At 38.0% G+C, this 24,099-nt stretch overlaps 1 protein-coding gene across 1 annotated transcript in view; it reads right to left on the bottom strand.

Annotated features, from left to right (window-relative positions):
- VWC2 (von Willebrand factor C domain containing 2) overlaps positions 1 to 19,259 on the bottom strand; it is a 54,429-nt gene extending 35,170 nt beyond the window's left edge. The window contains exons 1-2 of the mRNA XM_063301958.1: positions 18,531 to 19,259; positions 15,531 to 16,329 (exon numbers count right to left, since the gene is read on the bottom strand). Coding sequence (XP_063158028.1) covers positions 15,531 to 16,259 — 729 coding nt within the window. The 5' untranslated portion in view covers positions 16,260 to 16,329; positions 18,531 to 19,259. The remainder of the gene's footprint in view (positions 1 to 15,530; positions 16,330 to 18,530) is intronic.
- Positions 19,260 to 24,099: the final 4,840 nt, after the last annotated feature.

The raw sequence follows: 24,099 nt of genomic DNA, 5'->3' as shown, positions 1-24,099 counted from the left end.
TATGTATGCCATATTTGGACTTATATTCTGGAATTATAAATGTGCAAAGTAAAAGATAAAAGGAGAACAGTGTCTGTGTAACTACAGATGGTCCTTGCTTAACAATCACTTGTTCAGCAACTGTTCAAACTTATGACAGTGCTGAACGAGTGGTACTTATGACTGGTCCTTGTACTTACAATGGTCACAGCATCCCAGCAGTGACGTGATCGCAATCTGGGTACCTGGCACCTGGCTCACAATTACAATGTTGCAGTGTCCCACTGTCATGTGCTCGCCATTTGCAATCTTCCTCGCTGGCTTCCTACAAGCAAAGTCAATGGGGAAGCCAGCAGGAGGTCACAAATGGTGACCATGTGACATTGCACTTAATGATGTCACGGGATTCACTTAACGGCAGCAATCAGAAGTCCTGCAATGACTTTTCCTAAGCAGCACGGTCATGTGAAGTTGTGCTTTATGACCACATCGTTTAGTGATGGAAATTCCAGTACCAATTACTACAGGTGAAGACTACTACCTGTGGTGATGAGAGTTTCCAACAGCCTGCTTTGTTAGAGAGAAGGGAGGGTTTTTGTTATTGTTGTTTAGTGATTGGGAATCTCAAACTTTGGGGCAAGGCTTTCTGGCTTTTTAGCATCAATCCCAGGTGGAAAATAAGCATAAGCAAATGCATTAAAATATCATCAGTGTTCTGAAGAAAAGTATTATGGCAGGCAGAAAACAAATTCTCAGTGAACAAAATGGATTGATTTGTTTAGGAACTATTGTGGGGAAAAAACATCTCTTTTCTCATTCTAACTTGTTAATAATATTCTGACACACCATTTAACAGTAATTGCTCTGCTACAATGTGATTAACAAGTCAGAGTGAGAAAATCACATACGGTAGTATTTTTATTTCCATTTGCAACAGAATGATGCCTGAATTACTGTACAACTGAAAATTGGGCTGAAGGGGAAAGGGAAGTATACTTATCTTCATACCACCAAAAAGTTGGGATTAGGATTGATTGGTAATTGGTTTAGTCATTACAAGAAACTGTATTACAACAGTCCCATTCCTGTTAATAGGAGTGCTATCAGAGCATGGCCATGGTAGGATTTTGTTCAGTCCTAGGGTCCCCTTTTTTTCTTTCATTTTCAGGATTTACATGAAGCCAGCAGGGGCAGCTATTTGGAAATGTGGTGTCATCAATATGCAGATGACCTTTCTCTCTCTGTCTCTGTCCGTCTGAATTAAAAGACTTTGAAGTACTTGGCAGTTGCCTGTCAGTTATGATAAGCTGGCTGAGGACAAGCTAGCCCGTGCCTGGGAATTAGGAAGGTGACCTGCTCCAGATGAGGATGCATTCCCTCTAAAAGGAGATACATAAAGATTTGGGGGCTGTCCTGGATTCCAGTTTGTCATGAGAGCCATAGGTGGCTTCAGTGACAAGGAGGGCCTATGCCAAATTTTGGTTAATACAGGATAGCCTAGTTTCAATTATCCATCCTGGTATCCATCTAGCATCCATCCATTCAATTAATGACATAATTGAATTATTGAAATGCACTCTGTTTGGACTATATTTGAAGATGATCCAGGACCTGCAGCTGGATGCAGATACCTAGTAATTAAGTTAAGTGCCTAATTATTTAAAGGGACTATATAACACTGAAACTTAAAACATCATATAGGCAGTCTATGAGCTATCAAGCCTAATTCAAGATAGTGCCTTTCATCTTTGAATTAGGTTCCACATTATTTAAAAAATTATGAACTTGTAATATGAACCTTATCTGTGTGGTAAGATCAACTGGAGAAGCCTTGCTCCTCATCCCTCCATGGATTTGATTCTAGGAATATTGTTGGTTACATAATCCCCATCCATTAAAGTGCTTCCTTCATTGTGCAGAATAGAGGAGACATCATCTGGTGTCTTCCTTTGGTTGGAATAACCAAAAGCCACTCTCTTTAGCCCTGTCAGTGCTAATTACCCACAGGTTTGCTTCCAATGGTTATAAAAAGTTGTTCCTTTTGATATATAGATTATTTAAATTCTTACCTATTGCTGATATCTTTCTCTTTCCCTGCTTTTGCCTTTTTTGTCCTGTTCTGTCAGTTAACTATTTTTCATATTTGCTGATGTTTAATAAACAAACATCAAGGTATATTTTTTTGGCTGGCAGAACTGAGTGTTATGTGTGCTTGCTCTAATCTGGATATGTAGATATGCTGGGTGCAAACTAAACTGGAAATTACCCACAGTATTTTTGGAACAAATACTTTCTTCTAATTAACAGTGACCTCATTATGGGATTCTCTCTTAGGTGAAATACAGCAGGCTCCATAACATCTCGTTTTAAATGACAACTCATACATATCCCTGAGCATTTCCAAAGTAACAATTATTACTGGACTAGATAGCCTTTCAAAGGAATTTTGCTTCAGCTGTTCTACTAGTCTGGCAAGATTCTGTCTATACGGTGTGAGCAAATAAAGAACTGAAGTTTGGTTGGATTAACTCTTTGTTGTTTTGGGGCTGGGCCTGACATCAATCTTGCCAGACTAAAGCTATTCTACCTAACCTAAGGGGGAATTACCTGGGAAAGCTTTAGGGCAGGGCTACTCTGAACCTCCTGTCTTCTCACATTCCAGCTCTGGACTGTTTTTTCTCTTATCTTGCTCCCCTCCTTTGAATGTGCTTCCTCCTTCCTGAGAATCAGCAGTGTTACTGAAGTCCATCAAAATTGCAGTGATGGACTGGGACAATTCTGGGTCTGAGACAAGGTGATCAGAGATTGGCATCATCGGCAGTAAAAAAAAAAAAAAAAACAGGTGGGGAACATAATACCCTACAGCTTTAGCAGAAGTACAAGAGCACTCCTACCCCTGAGTGCTCCCTATTGTGTTATGGTTACAGAAACGGAGGAAGGAGATTATTAGAGGTTCAGAAGGTGCCATCATGAATTGTTCACCAAATTGTTGGCACAAGTGTGGCTGGTCTGACAGGAGGAGGTAGCCTCCATGGGTATGTTGTGAACAGAGTAGTTGCCAGATGTATCCCAGTTATGCCAGGTTGACAGAGACATGAGGTGTGTCAGATTTGCCATTATATGAGATTGACAATCTAGCACTGATTATATGAGATTGACTGTCTAGCACTGACCTTCACTTCCAACCCAGTTGCTTCTTACCTGGGTCCCCATGATTGGATCACTGGTGATCTTGGCTTCAAGCTGTGTTGATAAACACGTCTGTATAAATATGACCTTGTTAATTCACAGCCTGATAGTGGATGAACCTGCAGACCTGGTATGTATTAACAAGATCTTGCTGGGGAAGGGCAATATTGCTCTCTTGGAGATTTGCTCTTCTGGGATTCAGGTCCTTCAGCAATCTCAATACCAAGACCAGGGGTGTGTGGCAGGGATCTTGAGGGAAACCTAACCAGGATCTCTGCTCCTGAGGTTGTGGTAGATGAATACATATATGTTAAATACGTGTATGTTAAATTAAGCAGCAGAGACAACTTAGGAATCTTGCTGCTGCCCAGTGGGATCCTTGCCTATATACCTGCTCAACCTCATCTCTGGTCAAGGGTCCCCTCACTTTTGATGCTGGGTCACTTCAATGTCCATGCCCTGGAGGTTGAGAAGAGTGCAGGAATTCATGGTACTAATTATGACTATGGGCCTGTCCCAAATAATCTCTGGCCCAATACCTATAAGCAGCCACATGTGTTTGTCTGAGAGAGGTTATGTAGTAATCTGAAGGACATTTCTCTAAGCCCTTTGGCGAGACCATTTTGTGGTCCAGAAGAGATTAACTGCCATCTGTAACTCTGGTGTAAACAAGCCTATTAAAATGGTCTACCCTAAGCACTTCATGGATCTGGATGGATTCCAGTGAACACTTGGGGAATTTCCCAGATATCTTGCAGGCAATTCTGTGTACCTGGGAAGTGATGTAGGCACTTGATGTAATTACTTCCAAGTGGCTGATACAAGATGACTCCTTGGTTTACAAAAGAGCTCTGGAAATGAAGCAATGCCTGGAGCACCCATGCAGAAACACTAGAATTGAATCTGACTGAGCACTGATAGAAGCTCAAGTTAGAACCTCTACCATAGCAAAAAGGGAGGTGAGGCATAGTTACTTCTCCCTAATTGCATTGGCAAGCAGTAGGCTGACAGCTTTATTCAAGATAACCAACTCCCTGCTTGGGAGGGAGCAGCAAGGAGACCTCCACCTGGCCACTGTGATCAGTCTATATAACACTTCACTCATAAAACTGCCCACATTTGTCAATCTCTTGACTCTTCACCGTTAGGAGTTTGAAGTGGTAACAGGAACAGTGTCTTGCCATGTTAACTGAGATTGATGCTGGCCTGTAGACTGAGGAAGTTGATAGCTATCTGGCATGACCTACTGAAGAAACAGGTCTGCGACAAGGGGGTTCCCTGGGTTTGTTGCTACTGCTTCCTGGATAAGTGGAGGCCATGGCCGGGGGAGAGGGAAGGGGAACTGGCCTTTGCCCAACTCTGCCTGGAGCACCAGTTCCAGTCCTACCTGAAGTGGATCTTTCAGTGTTAACTCATGGCTTCATGAGTATAGACTACCACAATGTACTCTATACAGAGATGTTTTTGAGGCTACTTTGAAACTTCAGGTGTCCAGAACGCAATGGCTCAATTACTGCCTTGCACTTGTCCCCATGAGCATATTACACCAATGCTTTGACTCTTGAATTGGCTCCCTATTGGTTTCAAAGTACTGGTTTGAATAACTTTATTGATTAGTCAAATGACCATATCAGAAAGTTGGGCATCAGCCACTATAAGATATAAAATGTGATACCATAAAACAGCTAAAAACAGTAAAATTAACTAGAATATACCATGTTGAGATAAAATACGATAAGATAAAATAGAGATAAAATTGTAAGATAAAAATGCAGGATGTGATAAAACAAGTGATAAAATACAGAAACAATGTGAGTTTAAATGAATTCGTCACCTTTACATGCCACCCCAATGCGTTCTATAAATTGCGTTCTCAGTTGGACAGCCCTAACTAGAAAATTAACAGTTCTACTGACCACATACGTATTTGTGCCCTGGAGGAAGTAACATAGTCTTTTGTTATGATCCCAGTATGTGGTTCTGTCAATTAGTGTCTGAAGGTACTGAGCCCTTGCTGGGGCATATAGTTGGCAGTTAAATAGGACATGTGCAATGTCTTCTAATTCTGATGCTCCACAAACACATGTCCTCTCAAGGTAAGGCACTTGGTGAAATAGTCCATATTTGACCATAGAATCTAACTGCTCAAATCTTGCTCTAGTAAGAGCTATCCTATGGTATTGTGTCAGACCCATTGTCAGGTACTTTTCTATTTGAAAGGACAGTTTATTCTTGGCCAGCCATTTCGACAATCTATTGCGTGCAAGTGACTCAATGTCTGTTTGGGCATTAACATCCAAGACCCTGTGTTTGAATATTGCCTTGGCCTGGTCTTCAGCTGAAAGTAAGTATTGTGATGAAAAGCCAAGGAATGCGATAGCTTGGAGGAGTTGGTTGATCCATGTGGAGGGTTGAGGTGTGCCCATTTGTTCTTCAAGGCACATTTTTGGTAGTCTATCATGTTCCATTGGGAGAATCCTCCACCAGTAGTTGAAGACTTTGGTTACTGATAGACTGTAAATGGAATGGGTGCCTGTTCAAAGTACTGGTTTTCACCTAGAAAACCCTACATGGCTTGGCTCTGAGATACTTCAGGATTGCATTCTTCAGTTAGAGTCAACCTGCCCAACTCATATATCCTGGGAAATAACTGCTGTTAGACCCCCAATTTTGCAAAGTGAAGGGGACTGAAGTTTGCAGGCATTGTTATGCTATGGAGCAGCCTCCTTCTGGAGAGCAGAGTCATCCCCACTTCATTGGCCTTCTGAAAATTATTAAAACTTTGTGGAGTTGATGGAGAGTGAGGTGACATCAGTCAATGCTATTTTCAAAGTTTTCAGTGTTCATTGCTTACTAAAGACGTATTTTAGTTTTACTGTAAACCACCCAGAGCCACTCTTTGAGTAAAATGGGTGATGATGAAATTTGAAATATAAATAAATAAATATCATTTATTTATTTATTATTTATATTTCATATTTCCTCACCGCCCATCTCACTAAAAGTGACTCTGGGCAATAAAAGTAAAAATAATTACAATAAAATTAAAATAACTACAAATTAAAATACAATAAAAGCAAAATTCTTCATAAAAATCTAAATATAAAACATAAAATCCAAGATGGTGAATGCAAAGATCTTAATTTAATACCTATAATTCCCCAGGGCCTCTTCAAGGTCTATTATTTATATCTGTATTGCCATGTTCTTATGAACTTGTTAACTACTAAGAATCTGGTTATGGCAAATGCAAACACTATAAAAAAAATTGTTTTTAAGAATAATTTTACTTGAACAACAACGTGACTATGTCATAGAAATAACTTACATCATTCACAAGCTTCCAGCTGGATTTTATCCATAAAATAGGTATGACTGAGTATGAAATTATTTAACTCCAATAAATCCACATTATATTTTGTATCATATCCATATGTAGTTTATTTGTTATGAGTTTGAGGATCTTCAATGATATTATGTCAAATATAAAATAATTTTTCAGAGACATTATCTTGTATTCTTTTACCACATTTTTTAATGAACGCCTATCTATGTGTAAACATGTACCACATTTTATGCATTTCTTTCTGTACATTTAATTTAAATGTATCATTTAATTTTATTAGAATCTAACATTACTGGGCACATTTTCTGAATGCAGAGAACATTTATTTTATAAACCAAAAAATCCACATTAATATAAATATAGGAGCACATGTGAGAATTCCTATCCAGAAACACATATTCATTAAATCTTTATCAATGTCCATGGCATTTACTATTTCATCAAGAATTCTGTTTCTGGTGCTATTATTGCATTCCACTTTCTACCTGCTACTACTGAGAAAAAGAAGAAGGCAATTAACAACAGTTTCAAACAATTCTGCATTATGAACTAGTCCTCTGAAGGACAGCAATATTCAGAATTTATTTACATTCCACATGTTATCAAATTTCAGCATTAAGTCTGAACTGCTTTATTTATACTTAAGTGATTTCAAAGCTTAATATCAGAGAGACATTCAAAAGCACATGAATTATCATTGATTACAAAATAATTCCCTATTCTTCTCTCCTCAATGCTAACATTTCTGTAGAAGTGTCCATTATTTGATCATATATACTTTTTGCTTTGACACGAATGATTCTATGAGACAGAGTATGCACATTCATTAAGATCAACAGGACTTAAAATCACCTACTTTGGTTTTAATACATTCCATTATATGTCAGTGAGTGACATAACCCAAGATTTTCCGTAGGATTTGGCAATACCATCTAGTGTTTTTCAATTCTGGATTTTGTGTGTCTATCTTAGATGTATGTTTAAATATTGTTAATGCTTAATAGGAAGAGACCAAACTGAATGAACAATATAGGCAGTGTAATATTACATTTTGCAGATATAGAAAACTCATTAAGAGCCACAATTACTAGTGTCCCCAATTGTGTATACTTTCTGCATCAGCCAAATATTTAGGTTTTTATTTCCTTTTCTCCTTGTCTACTTTCTGAATTCTTGATCTACTCATGCTACATTTTAGAAAGGAAATGCAAGTGGAGCATAATAAATTACCTTTGGAAACAGTATTAGGAAATCATATATATTCTTTTAAACCAGCAAGGCATTTAATTCAGCTAACAGTCTATAAACATTGAATAACTTTGTTGTTGCAATTTAGTATTTTATCATTAAATCCTTGAAGGTAGATTAGGAAGATCCCCTATGCAGGAAAGCTTACTCCATGTGAATCTTTGGTATATGTCCTCCTATACAGTACTATAACTTAGAAACTCCAGGGGAATCCTGCTCAAGACATTCCTTTAACCTATCTTAATGTTATGTTCCATATCTTTTATTAGATAAAGATCCTAAAAATAACATACATCGTAGCTAAATTTGCATTATTAGCATGCAAAACTCACAAACAGTTAATCTATAGACTAGTTAGGGGTAGGTAAGTTTTGCCACAGCACCATAATTAATCTCACCTTTTTATATCATAATCATTACACTACTATTTCATATCTTGTTTTGGTCCGACGACAAATATTTGATTTGGTAATTAGATCAGATAAAGGTCATATACATACATTAGTATGATTGTTTAGCTTTATAGTTTCTATTGTTACATTTTATCATAAACTTTTAGTATGGGATAAAATGTAGGTCTTTACTACTAGGAATCATACAGTGAACATAACCAATGTTAATATCTTTATTCTCTTAATATATAAAAACACCTAAATGTTGGATTAACTTTTATATCATATTGTATTGCATACTGTTATTTATATTCAACTTTGTAGTGTTTTTATAGAGTTTAGTGCTAGAGTTATTTATCTTACAGTTTTACATCAGAGACCATTGGGGTTGGGTGGCTATAACAAATGTGAATAAATAATGTTATGCTAGCCAATAACTATAATAAAGAGTTTGAGGTACATTTACTTATGTTCTAGCACTTTAACACTATTCTCTCTTCAAAGTACTTCTTTTCAAAAACTAGACATTTAACAAGTATATTCAATCTTCCTGAATTGTATCTTTCAGTGGATCTCTCATAGATAGCTTTTTCATGTCTGTGCTGGACTGAATTAAATTAAGGCAATATAAATCACAGATTTAAATTACCAGGAAAAAGATATTTCACAGAAAGTTCACTACAGTCCTCATTTAGCAATGACAATTGGGACTGGCAATTCAGTTTTAAGCAAAGTGGTCGCTAAGCGAAACTGTGACTATGCTTATGACCCACTGACCTTCAGCTTTCCTCTGCTTTCCAGACCTGTGAAGGCTGTAAATGCAAGGATTGGTTGTAAATGTGAGGACTGGTCATAAAGTTACTTTTTCGTCACTGTCATTACTGCTAACAGTTGCTAAATGAGTCAGTTGCTAAATGAGGACTACCTGTATATTTAAACATTCAGGCACTGGCCATGGACAATGTCAGCCATCATTGGTGGCCTCTGCCAGTCCAACCTCCCTGACTAGAGATGTGCCTAAAATACAAAGAAAAGCACATATAAACAGAATGTGTGAGATTATACAACATAATTACTGATAATGGACCACATCAGATAAGATCTTAGCTTCTAATTGTGTGGTTTTGTGGTGCTTGGATCAACATGAGATAGATTAAAATCTTATCTTAACCTGGCAGTTTCTTGATCAGAACTTTCTGCCTTCACCAGAAGTAAAAACATGCAGCAAAAAGAAAACAAAACAAAACAAAACAAAACAAACAAAACAACCCTGATGTTCCCAAATGAAATAAATTTGCATATCAAAGAAAAGACTGGTTCAAAATTTGAGAACTTCTCAGTCTCTCTTATGGGACCCAATTTACTTGTGGGAGAACTTTACAAACATTCAAATATCACTTTGTGTAAAAACTATGGTAAGGCACTCTGAACTAATAGTATACATCAGTTTCCAAAGCTGCAATTTGCAAAGCTGAAGCCATAGGACCTATATGATCTCTAGGAAATACTTTAAAAAGACCAAAAAAACAAAAAAACAAACCCCAAACAAACCATTTAATGTCTTTTGCAATGCACTGTTTTATTTCAAATACTGACAAGTTTTCCTGTACAAAATTTCCAAACGCAAGTATTTCTCAAGAAAAAGTTTTATCTTCTTGAGAATTAAAATTCTTGCTTGAATAGTGATTGTCCCAGCAAGTAACAGTTCATTCACTCCAAAAGCTGCACAATTTTTATATTAATTTCTCTGAATATATCATTTTTAAAAATTGCACTTTTCCTGTTTATCTCCTCTTCCTAGTCCACTTCCCTCCCAGTGATTTGATTCTGTCAGTGTTGTAGGATTCTAGTGTCAAGGCTTTCTTTGTGACCCCAAGACCAGCTTGGAGTTTTTTTGATTCCCAGGACAAAAATCCACCAATATGGTGGCAAAGCTATTGAGGGCAGGTAGGAAGTCTGGGCCATGCCCACTTACTGATTCATCAATATTGGACCCACAGAATTTTTGAACCCTCCCAATTTGTAAAGATTTCCTTCAAAAAAAAATTCCTTCAAACATATCTGCTGGAAATTTTGGTTGAAATTATTCTCAAAGGAGGCCCAAGAAATAATTATTTCTATTCCACTAAGCCTTTTTTTAAAAAAAAAAGCCCCTCCCACCTCCCGGGGGCGGGGGGAATAAAGCTATCTGTGTTTTTCTGTGCTAGCGAATGGGAATCTTGCCACATGTATCATAAATTAAAGCAAGCAGCCTCTGCTTAAATCTAAGCCAATGTGTTTTTTTCTTTTTCCCTGAAAAAACTAATTAAGCCTCAATTCAAATCCTTTGGTCAGTGCTTGCCCCTATTTTTCACTAACATTGAAATAGTAGAGCTCTTTCAAATGAAATAAGGTATGAATGTTGAAGGAATGCTGGAAAATAACAAGCATCACATCATCTAGGTATTTGTACTTTTATGGCTTGGAACACTGATTGTTTCTCAGCTTCCAGAGTTTCTCAGAACTGAAAATATAGTTTCTTTCTATAGCTCCCTCAGATTTGATCATCATCAAAGCAAAATGCATTGCATTGTCCCTCTTCCGGACATCTCTACAGCATATGCAAAAATGCCTATGTGGTTTTAAATTTCTTGTGATCAGGATTCCACATTTGTGTGGATAATTTCATTTTACGTATAACTGCATACGAAAAGTATTTCTCACAACAGATATTTATGTTGAACACAGAGACATTAAAAAGCCTAGCAAGTTGGTCTGTACATTTTTAGGGTATTAACTAGTAGTAACTTACTTCCCAGTCACATATCAAGCATTACTTGCAAAGAGGGCTTCTGAAATCTTGTTTTATAGGATTCAATTTATTTCAGTCATTTCTTTATGTGTACTCATAGTCCTATGGAACAGTTTGGCCATCTTTTATTATGTATTTATTTTATTTTATTTTTATTCCGCCTTTATTATTTTTATAAATAACTCAAGGCAGCAAACATACCTAATAATCCTTCCTCCTCCTATTTTCCCCACAACAACAACAACCCTGTGAGGTGAGTTGGGCTGAGAGTGACTGGCCCAAGGTCAAATTCTGGGGATCATATTGTTAATGTTACATTAGCCACAGATCTACTTCTGTCTTTTTGTTCTACAAATAAGACAGGCACTTCACATCTAATTACTTATCAACCCAAGGACTTTTTTTAATCAGATTCTTCTTACACATCTTAGAAACTCCATTCCTAGTAAATACAACTAGAGATGATGGAGCCAAATTAACAGAAATTAATTGGGAAAGGGTCCACTTTACACTTGTGTATAAAGGTACCTTTATAATTACTATGCATGTTAATCCTCTTTGTTAACAGCAGATTTTTCACAAAGTTAGGAGTTGTATCAGACAATAAATATGTAAAGAGCACATAATGAAAGTAGGAAATCTTTATGATAATCTAAGCATACAGTCAGTAATGGCTGGTACACACTAGGGCTGGGAGACAGTTGACTGGTAAAGATTGGCAGAGCAGATAACGCCAACTATATCTGCTATCTGAGAAGATGGAGTGACTCTTATAGCCAGCCAACTTGACTTTCAACTAAACCACTTCATTGCTGAATAAGGAATTAGAATTTAGAACGTTCATAAATGTAATTGTCAAGAAAACATCCTCATCATTTCTTCCCCTGTTTTTTAGATTGTGAATCTCAAGGCAGATACTGATTCTCTACTGATCATTCATTTGGCTGGAGATCAAGGTAAAAAAATGCTAAAAATGCTAATAAATAGTTTGGAAAGGTGTTAGGAACCACTAGCAACACAAAGAATTGATAGGAACAGCATCATACAAAATGTTTTAAAATCGAAAGGAGTTATCATTGCAAAGAAAATGCAAAATTTATCCACATATTAAAAAGCAATCCACTGGACCTATATTTTTGATCCATAATCAGAGTAACATAACGTCTATTTAACAGACATGAATTACAGCAAGAAATATAAAGATTCTGAACATACAAAATTAAAATAAAATTAAAAACTAACAAGAAAGAAACACTTTGGCTCTTCGTTAGTTATGATAACTACTATCCCAAATACACAATCCATAGAATCCCCATTTATTCTCTCATGTGTCCTTTATTTTTTCATGCCTTCCCCATGTCCCAAATTACTCGTTCTCTCACAAAGTCAATGAGATATTATCCTCAACCTCTGCCCCAGTGACTCCATTAGTAATGGGAAGAAGATACTAAGAGTAACTGCAGGTTACGGTAACACTGGGCATTAAAATAATTCTCTTTTAAACAACGTATACTTTCTTAATTCAAGATGGTAATTCTGAATTAAAAATCTGCTTCTGCTTTCAAACTCTTACACATGCCAGCCAATCCAATTTGGCAGAAGACAAATACAGCTGAAGAGAAATGATAGGTGGCATGCAGTATCATTTTAAAAAAGTAACTACCCATGCTCAGGTCCACCCTGACTGATATTGAACAACTGTCACAGCTATTAGGCAGTTCAAGCTTTCCTAGAACTGTGCAAAAGTCACAAAACAGAGAAATCTAAAGTTAAAATGGAAAAGTGTTTTGATTATACAAATTGTGAGCTTTCTAGATAGTTCTATTGAACTTTTTACTTTTTGTTAATTTGACATTATTTCTGGCTATATTCTTCATGAGAACCTGGGCTAAACTGACAAATGATAATTTATATTACCTCCTCCTTGGCGTATGAATCCAATTTAAAGGATCCTGAGGAGATGGCTGTCCAGCCTCCATTAGAACATATCCAGTGAAACGGAGCTCACCATATCCCTCAGTAACTGGTTCCATTGTCAAATTGATTTCAACGGAATCTGCCTTCCTGTAACTTGACCACTGTTCTCTGTCCTGTACTTTGGGAAAACAGAGAACAGGTTATGGCCTTTTTTGTACCCTCCAGCTACGTCAAGAGAGCTTTCATACCCTACTAACTTGCCATCTTTTCTCAAGGAAAACAAAACACAGCCAGTTTTATCAATCTCTCTTTCTAGGATCTAGTTCAGTCGTGAAAATGAAGCTTGACTTGCTTATATTCCTTATGCTGAGTCCACAGTAAAGACTACGATCTTTGAGTTGATGTTCTTTCTGATTTTTCAGTGAATGCTTTAACAGATTCCAGTATCATTACTCTTTTTTATTTCTGCAGTGCATGCCTGACCTTGCTGGAAGTTTTTTTTTTTTTTTTAGCTCCCAACAGCATTCAGTTTTAAAACTTTCCAATCAAGTTTGCCATGCTTCTACAAAACACATGGTTCTCACTCCTTATGAAACACAAATTGTATTATGCCTGCCATCCGTAAGTCAGATAATGCAGACCATAATTCACAAAAATGGCAGAGGACCTTATTACCTTCCTAATTCTGCCAGTGCCAGAAAACTCACACATTTCCTTGTCTGCACTGTTGACATTTCATCAGAAAAAATGTTTTGATTATATTGGATGAATCTTCACTGTAAAGGAATCAGCTGATCCTTCAGCAGTAAGGAATTCTGGTCTCTTAAGGAGAAATACGTTGCTGAAGAAAACAGGTTTAAGATGGAGTTCAGTCTCAGCATCAACTGCCAAACTACATACACATTTCACAGAAGGCAAACTCAATAAAATCAAGATAGCTTGACAACCTGTCAACTCAAGATTGGCTCAAGACCACCCAATCACCATTTTTTGTCTTTCATCAAGTATCAGTAGACAAACTATACATATATTCCCTTTCTCATGCAATACTACTTCCAAGAATCACCCAACACAAATATTACTTTTTGGGGGTCATCCTCCACGTTTTTTGTCTGTCTTTCCCAGGATTGCTTCTGCTCCCCAAAAGACTATAACTTTCCTCATGTAATGCACTCCAAATAACACCGTTTACCTAGATACAAGGTTGCATTCTATTTACATATCATACATACAATCTTCGCTATTCCTCCTCCCTGTAGACTATTCTAGAATCTCTCCCCAGCATTCCCTACAGTAGTTCATGCAGTCCATCTTTTTACATGTCTGCCATTCCTGGTGCCATTTCTAACTCTCTACTTCTAAAATTGTTTCTCTGCTCCCCAGAGCTCAGCAGTTCCCCCCCTTGCTGCAAACTACCCAAGACTGCATCATCCCGTGGCTGTTCTTGGTTAAAAAAAAATAGGGCTACTGCAAACTATACAGTATATAGTTTTAATCTTAGATGCATGCTCTTCAAGCAACCTGTATAAAAAATGTAATTTTCTAGAAACAAATAATACTTTTCCAGTGTTAAGTCATGTAATTGCATATAAAAAGTTGTGCCTAAAAATGTGTGTGTGATTGAGCCCCAAATCCAAATCAGTGCAGTATGCATGCAAGCATAAATTATACTTTTTTCAGGATAATGAAATACTGTCTCTCAATGAAGTTTTACCAGCTCTAAATGCTGACTTTGATTAAATTCCCCATATTGTGTTCTCTCAGTTATACGATAGTATTATACTACAAACCCATAATCAGTATTACAGAGGTTATAAAAGTGTGCCATCCCCATTTATGAGGAACAAAATAGCAAAATAAATCAATATAGTGCTACACTATATACATTTCTTTCCACAACTCTAGTGTTAAGAATAAGTAGAAATTCCTCTCCTAGAACAGTATCTTTTAATACTTGTATATTATCTGATAATAACATGTTTGTGCTACTATAAATGGCATTAACTAGGATTACAAGACTTCAGTAGTTAGCAGTATATAAAATCAAATACAGCTTACGATGGCAATTGGGATGGGAACCATCAAGTGATGCAGTTGTAAAGTGCAACATCAAGTGACTGCATTGCTTAGTGACAGCAATTCCGGCAGTCCCGATGCCATCATTAAATGAGGACCGCATGGGTCATTAAGCGAGGACCTCATGTGATAGCAACTTCTGACTTTCTACTGGCTTCCCCATTGACTTTTGCTTGTGGGAAGCCTGTAGGGAATGTTGGAAATCACAATCACGTGACTGCCGCTTGCTGCAACATTGTAATCACAAGCTGGGCGCTGAACACCCAGATCGTGATCACGTGACCTCAGGATGCTGCAATGGCTGGAACTCTGAGGACCCCTCATCATAAGTCCCCCTCATTCAGCATTGTTGTGACTTTGAACTGTCGCTGAACAAATGGTTGTAACCCAAGGACTACCTGTATATAAAACCGATCACAGCCTTCCTTGTTAAATATATTGGTTCACTTAACATAGTAGTTTTTGTAGTACTTTAAATGCAATAAGGAAGGATGTGATATAGCCTCATAATTGAGAATACAAAAGTCAACAGGAAGACAAGGTCAACAATGAATGAGCAGCCTCCAACTCATCACAATCAGCGTTGCCTTACCATGAATTCTTCCAGAGTCTGGTAGATTTTCCCACGGAAATCACAATAATTTTTCCGTTCTTTGCACTGTGGACAGCACTGGGTAGTGTCAACATGAATACAGCGAGGGTGGAGTCTAGGACACTCTGGCTGAATGCACAGTGGGCCCTCTTCAGTACAAAGACAAGGGCATGCAGAGGGTCCTGGAGTAAACTTCTCCCCAATTGCATAAACAAAGCCACTCTCATCCACACAGCCTTTTCCACGGTAGTCTGGATAAGCATATTCCTCTGGAGGTTCAGATGTGGTACCAGCAATAATATCTAAGAGGGAGAAATCTTCAGCAGCTGGAAGTTCCTCTTGAATACCTTTGATTTGATTATGAGCTTGGAGGTTCCCAAACTTATTACTTGTTGCCTGAATATTCAAAGCTTGTTTTTGCTTTGTCCAAGATTCTTTATTAGAATAATTTCTGTTGCCTTTGTTTTTCCAGTCCCTGATGCCATCTTCCCTTCCATTCCTAGTCATTTCATTCATTTTCCCTGGTCCTGGTCCAGTTTGATTCTGTCTCTCCCGGGCTGATGATTGATCTTTTTTTTCCTCACTTGGTTTTAACTCCTGCTTGTCTTGAGCCTTGGATAGTTTTTGCAGTGGTATAGTAGAATTACACAGAGCAACCATCAGGCAGCATGTCACAAGGAGGGAACTAGAAAGAGCCCCAATTGCCATTGCAGTATTACTGGGCATCATCTAAGGCATCTCAGATGGACAAAACATGTTTCATTCAAATCAAAGGAAGTCCGCCTGTCAATACACAGTCCTGGGAAGAGATCAGTTAGGATACTTCAGATTATTCTGCATTTTTATATAGAAAGCAGTACATAGTCTTCATCTATCATGTGTAAAAAAGAAAAGCAGGCCAAGAAAAATCTTGGACCTTAGAGATTCAGTTTTAAATTATAGAACAACCACGGACCTGTTGGTCATTCCTTAAGAATCTGATGCTTTTCAACTTCAGTTTCCTATATCTGAGGGGAGAATAAGGATCTACATCACTTAAAACAGCTAACTACTGTAAATTACTTATTAAAAAAAAGCATGGTAAGAAATTTGTCATCTTAATAATTATAAATCACTAGGGAGGAAAATCAATATAATGTTGGGGAGAGGACAGAATTGCTTTATAGCAGTAGTAAGATCATAGCAAATTCTAAGTAAGATATTGAGTTTACCTTTAAAATATTAGTTTTATGGGGGGGAATAATCATCTAGTTGCTTTTCTGCGAATTGTATATACACAAAAAAGGAACAAGACTCCCCAGAACATAGAAGATCCTAGAACATGTACTATAAATCCATCAAAAATTTTAATTCCTGCTTGCACCCTGATTTTCACTAAATCATTTTTGTAAACTCCAAAATTTAGAGATAAGAAATGGCACCTCTCTCTCTCTGGCTATGCTAGTCAATGAGCAAAATAAAGATGTAATTTGATATATGTCTTTCACCCCACTATTCCTTACTTTACAGAACAGGAAGTCTCTTTCCTGTAATACCCAACTACCTCAACTGATTTTTTTTTAACCAAAAATTCAACTATAAAGATATTCTCTACCTTTGACCTACCTCTACCTACTCAGCAATTCTATAGCTATTTCAAATTGTTCCCTTCAAAAAAGTATATATACACTCACAAATAATCAATTTGAAGCAATTATTTTCTTCACTATATTGCTGTATTCTATACTATAGATTCTCAGTGGACATCTAAGTTAATAAATATTTTTTTTAAAATCTGCAAAACTTTAAAAATTGCAAAAGTTGGATAGTACAGAAAAATCCTAGAGCCTAACATTCAAAAAGGGAAGCAAACTTTATACATATAAACAGATGCTGAGAAGCCAAAAGGCAAGGAATGATTTTTAAAAAATCATAGTGAAGAGTACTATATTTAAGAATCTTATCTTCAATTTCTAGATTTCAGCTTTGTGTAGTACAATCTACTCAGAAATTAATCCTATTGAGTTCCATGAAATTTATTCCTAAGCAACTGCATGCAAAACTGCAGTGTGAAGACAGTTCCCTATCCTGATGAAGGAAGTTCCAAAGAGTCTTTTCAACAAGTCTTTCAAACTGAGGTAGTTAATATTTCAAAAACAAGGGGTGATGGGAGATACCTTAAGGGGTTTAAAAGAGGAACCAGCATTCGTGGATTCAACTCATCTGATTTTGATTTTTGACAAGAGTTTTGAGACAATGGAAAATAAACAAGCTTAATACTCTTCAGATCCTCTCAGCTCTTATTGAAAGCTGTTTTAGGTTTCAATCTGGTTAGTACTCTTCCAGAATATGATGTTCATCCTAATTTTTGCCACCTCAACACTGAAATAATCCATCAGATTTGTTAGGAGGAAGAACTATTGTTACAATATACATGAGAGCACATGATGCAACCACTTTGCTGAAGTTAAGTCTGGATTTTATAAGTGCCTGATGAAGTGAGCTGTAGTTCACAAAAGCTTTTGTCTTTCAATAAAATTTGAAAGTCTAAAAAGGCACTACCAGACTCCTGATTTTTATGAGAACTAGGTACTCTATGTTGAATTCCATGATAACAGAAACACAGGACAGAAAATCTAGCAAATAATATAAATCAAATGCTCGTATGTCTTACTCTCTGTGAAGATTCCCCCCTCCATTTTGTATTCATCTTCATTATAAAGCATAATCGACATGGCATTTTCGGGAATTAAAACAAAAACAAAAAACCACCAAATACCGGTCTCAAGGAAGGCGGGGGGGGGGGCAGCAGTTACACGGATTGTAGCTGAATGCAAAACATTTAAAAGGAATAGCCGTCTATGCTAGTCTTGCAGCAAAAAGCTCCTTGATTAGTCTTAGCCGTTGCCTCCATCGCTACACACGTACACATACACTACAACTTTCCTGTCCCCCCCCAGCGCAAAAGTTCCCGCTACTGCTGGCGCCCCAGAGGGCAGGAAGAGCTCTTCCAATCTTTACCTTCCTCTGCATAGCCTTTGCAAGGCCGATCCTTTGTTTCCCCTCATTCCCGACCGGTCAGCCGGTTGCTCCTCAGTTCGGGAGAGCTAACAGCTCGCCTTTTGTCTCCCATCCTCCGTCCTGAAGGGCGAAGACCCGACCGCCGACTGGGGCCGCCACTCCCGCCAGCTGCCCGCCGCCGCCTCTTCCTTCTCTTCGCTTGCGAGGCGAAGCCTCAGCCCCCGTCAACCCGCAAGCAGCAACTATACCGGATCAGCCTCGGGTTGAGGGGAGGGCGAGCGCGAAGACGGGCTCCTCTCTGGCGTTTTCACATTGCGGTTTCCTCACAGCCCCGCTTGCCGCCTCCTTCCTCAATCCGCATAAAAAGGGTAGCCTGAAGCGCGCGTCCCTCCGCTTTGAGGGGCTCCGTCCCTCCCTCAACCACTCGCGCGACGTCCGGAACTGCTGCCTGCTCCCGAAACGTCAGTTGTTGCCCCATGGAAGATCCACTGGCCGGGGGTGCCAAGGCTGGGGGAGCGCTTGCAAAAATGACGCCCGCAAGGAGGCTACGCGCTGCAGTAGCTGTCGGTTGCCTCCTTATCGCCTGCTGTGGTTCCCGCTTTCACGAGGCGGCGGAAGGAGGCTTATTTCTGGCCGGGGACTGATAGTAAGGGTGAAATCGTCCTCTAATTTATACAGCGCTTTGCACACCAGACAAGCCGAGCAGACGGAACTGTGACAACGGCGGAAGCGGCGAGAATGGTGCTACCCTGTCTTTTCAAGAAGGAGCACTGTATTGGAAACAGGAAGCAACCCAGTTTGAGCAACACGCGGGCCACCTGTGCCTGCATGTAATGGTTCAAATGGTATTGTAGATAAATGCTACTCCCAATTCGTTACACTTTCCTTAAGTTCTGCTCCCTCTCTTTTTCCCCACTCCGCCTTCAGGACAAAACTATACTGATCGGATCTCTCGATTTTTTGTATTTAGTAAAATGTAGCCAAAGGCGTGTAATGTAATTTCCCTGCTTAACCCCTTCCTGGGCACTATGGGAAGAATATGCAAGTATTTGTAAAGATGTGGAGAAGAATTGCAGTACACCTTCCTTTCCCAACCCAATTCTAAGATACCGTGCACTTTTCAGTAAATATTAACGTTGGACCAAATTAGTTGAAATGTTACCAAATTACGCTGCAGTGGTCCGTCCCCACTTACACCTAACTACTGCACAAACACACCCTGGGAACACTATGATGTTGCCTTCATCTTTAGACATACTGGTATGAAAGTATTTTCCCCATTGCAAAGGCAGTTTTAAAGTGTACAAAATCTGTTAGACTTTATCACCCATTACTTTGGAGTGAAGTCAAGTGATCAGAATGACTTGAAACAGGCACCTGAGACAGGATAGGATGGGCAATAGGATGGCAGTTGACGGGTTTCTGCCAGCTGTAGGAGGGAAGGGTAGCATTCAGCAGTGGAAAAAGACTTAAGTGTGGATTCTGCCCCAAGTCACTCTTGGTAGGATTATTGGTTTTAACATCATTTTCGAATGGATTTCAGTTATACGGTGCCCTTACATCTATCCAATTGTTTTAATGCAAGATCAATTAGAATAGTAATACTTGCCACTTAAGGTATTTCACATAAACCCAAAGCAAACTTATCAGATTTAGAACCTAAATAGCTTGCATATTCATGAAAAGAGAAATCTGCTTCTCGGGAGAAAGACTGGCACATCTAAACAGAATATTAAAGTTTAGAGTCATCACGTTGCTCACTATGTGGTGTACTGTCAAGGTCATGGTCTCACTTATAAAGTATGTCTCCTAAAGTGGACCATCATAAATGCTAAATGAAAAAAGATTGATGCCTCTGAACTGTAGTGCTGGAGAAAATTGTTGAGAGTACCTTGGAACAGCATGAAGTACAAATCATTCAATCATAGAAGTAAAACTAGAAACTCACTGGAAGCACTAATAATGACACTATGGCTAGAGTATTTGGGACACCTAATGCAGAATCTAGAGACTGAAGAAGAAGATGAGTCTTGAAAAAGTCATTGCTTCTTATCCAATTTGGTTATTCATTTTTTAGTATGTGTGTTCTTATAACTAATGCATCATAGTATCACTTTTATCCAAACAAGTATGTTCTGATATATGAGAAGAAAGTTTGATGAGGAAAACATGTATTTTTTTTTCATTTTCCTCATTTATGCCACCTTGAATTGACCAAATATAGATGGATAGATAAAAGCAGGATAAAAATCTAATCATCATCATCATCATCATCATCTCCTCGAATACTTATTTTTCTGAAGAAAGGATGGTAGGGTTCAAATCTGCTCTGGAAACACCAAACTGCAATTTGGAATCCCTTTCCATTTAAATAAAGCCATCATATATAGGCAGCAAAAACCAGATAACTACTGGATTCTACTTCTTTGTTGCTATCTATTGTAGCTAGGATATGGTAGACCTACTCATAATGGGGGGAAAAATGAGTTTGTACCAACTCTAATGCAATCATTATGCCAGGTTGCCTTAAACCCTGACTGAATCTCTGTTAATTATTGACTTTGCTAATTTCCCTTTATATCCTTCTGTGTTCACAGATACATTTCTGTGGGCCAATTTATTTTCTGTTGATACTACTAGAAAAGTTATTAACTACCCTACATTTTGTTTCCTGCTTTGAGCAATAGATTCATTTTTTTCAGTGAATGTATACAATGATGAAGTCTTTAATCATGCAAACAGTCTGCATCTCCATGGGTGAACACACACTGTATGACTGAGATTAATCTTAGGCACTCTAGTGAAAAAACTAGGGTTGATTAAAAAATAGTCCTCTGGATTTGCATCCTCCTATGTTAAATGAAAGTGTCAGGTATGTAAGTTTAACATGACTGAAGTCTGGGGAAAGCTGATATCTGGAAGCATTTTAGCTTATAGTACTGACCAACAGAGGCCAGTATGTGCTATGAAATCTGAGCGAAAAGGATCTGCCTTTCCTAGTTCTCCGAAGTGTAAGGTCTGTATTATAAACAATAGACATAAAAAATAAAGATGTGGATTGATTATCTAGGTTAAAAATGAAATGTGCAGTTCAAACTTACCTTTTTGTCCCACAATAATTTATCTACTCAAATTTGATACATTTTTAGATTGATCATTGCTACCAGATTTGGGCTGCAAAAATCCAGATAACCAACATGTGGCAGCAAGAAGAGTTTTCAGCAACTCTGTGTTGCCATTTAGTGATCATCCAGATGCTTGCAGCAATAATTTGGTAGCCTCAGTTTTAGTTAGTACATAAATTCTTTTTGTTACAACTACGTACTTTTCCTGGCTTCTATTATTGCCATAACAAGCAATCCCGTTTTTAGTTATTTGAGAACTGCAGTACCAGTTTCAGAAACATCTACAGGCTGCACTTCCATTTCTATGTGAATGCTTTAGACTTTTGCAGAGAAAAACAGAAAACAGCTGCTGTGTAATAAGCATATTATTTCAAGATAGAAGTTTGGAGTAACAGGCATTCATTTGTTATCATAAAGATTCCCTTGAGCTGAATTTGACTCCTGATGTCCAAAACCCACTTAGCTGTTTTTGGGGAACAGCCAAGGTCGGCAGATGCTGCCACCTGCTGTGGCACATTTATTGCAGACAGTTCTTCACTGAATAAAACCTGATAACTTTTAGCCATACTGAAAATTGATTTTCACTAAGAAACATTTTTTTCCTCTGAACATCTACCTTGAAGTTCAGTTAAAATACTTAATTTTTCTGCCACCACTGTAGAGCTTTTCCAAGTACTAAAAAAAGTTTATAACCTTATCCTTGCGGTAAAAGTAGGAGTTTTTAAATATCTTCTGAAAGACGTTTGTGAATCGCTTCATGAAAAGGCCCAACTATATAGTGGCAACTCAACTGTGCAATTGAAGTTCTGCCCTTTTTCACTATGTGCTACACGTCACATGCATTTAAAAAGGGTCAGGGCTTTGATCCAGCAGTCACGCTCTGAGCTATACATATTCTCCACTATTACAATCATAGTTGCAAAACTACACTGTGTAGTTTGAAAAGGAACCTTGAAAATTCAAATATTGGACATTTGGAATAACTGAAGTTTTGACAATTAGAATATGTGGAAGGGAAGGGAAAGAAGAATGATCTTGGAGCTGGTGAGTCATATAAGGAGACACTGAGAGAATTGACTGTTTTATCTTTTCTGATACCTGAAGAGTTGTTACCCAGGAAGTCAGGATCTATCCTTTATCATCCCAGAATTTAGGAAACGGAATAATGCTTATAAGTTACAGAACAGATTCTAGTTGAGTGTTAGGAAAAATTTCCTGACTGTAAGAGCACCACCAAGGGATGGTGGACTTTTCATCATTGTATTTTCTCACATAAAGGTTGGACACCTTTCTCTCATGCTTTACTTTAGATTCCTATCCTGATAGTGGATTTGACTCAGTTAAATATTCCAACTGGATTATTCCTTGATAACTTCTCCCACTGCCTTGCTATTTAGTGAATACTACCAAATCTAGGCAGTACAATGGTACATGTATTTTTGTTAAGAAGGGCTTTCTACATGCCTTGAAGGAAACAGTAATTAGGCCTCACTTTGCAAAATCCTTTTTGAATTTTACTGATCTGGCAATAATCTGGCAGTGTCTTAGTTTCATTTTCCTTTTTTTCTTTTTCTTAATTTTTTTAGCAAGATATTAAGGAGTATGATGGCAACACAAGGTAGCACAAGAGTCTTTTATAAGAAATTGATAATTATGTGGCTGCATCTCACCTTTTTCTCAGGCCGAACTTTGGAATTAAAGCCATTTTAGTCACCCTCTATGTCAGAATACAATGGAGTGGTTATACCAGTATATATGTTCTTAGACTTCTCAGATCTTCTTAATATTTTTTGCATGAGGTTTATGCCAGTGTTTTATAGAGAAACCCTTCAACCATATTTGTTCCTTTTATAGAGAGAATACATAGAAGGTGAACAAGATCATGTCAGTTGGCCCTAGCTCTCTATTCTAGTCTTTATATGAATGGAGCAAATAGCAATATAGGGCTTAACTGTATTGTAGGAAGCCCTATGAGGAATGGTTAAAGGACCTGGTTATGTTTAGCCTGCAGAAGAGGTGACTGAGGAGAGATACGACAGCAGTCTTGAAATAGCTGAAGAATTACTACATAGAAAATGGATGCATTCTGTATTGTTCAAGAAGGCAGGACCAGAACCAGTGAACCTACAAGGAAGATGATTTAGGATTCACATCAGGAGAAAATTCTTTGCAGTATAAGTTGTCAGCCAGTAGAACAGACTGCCCATTAAGTGGTGAGTTCTCCTTTGCTAGAAGTCTTCAGACAGAGGCTAGAATGCCATCTCTCAGAGAGGTACTAGTGGATCCTGCATCGAGCAGTGGGTTGGACTGGAAGACTTAGAAGTTCCCTTCCAGATCTGTAATTCTATACAATCTTATGAAAGTTCTAGAAGGTGGTGCTCAATTATTCTTTCTTCCTCTGGGAACTATCTTGTGAAGTTCTTTAATATTCTATTTAATCTTCT

The sequence above is a fragment of the Candoia aspera genome, chromosome 4 (assembly GCF_035149785.1).
Source record: "Candoia aspera isolate rCanAsp1 chromosome 4, rCanAsp1.hap2, whole genome shotgun sequence".
In the NCBI taxonomy this organism is placed as follows: domain Eukaryota; kingdom Metazoa; phylum Chordata; class Lepidosauria; order Squamata; family Boidae; genus Candoia; species Candoia aspera.
This window is presented reverse-complemented; position numbering and strand designations above follow the sequence as displayed.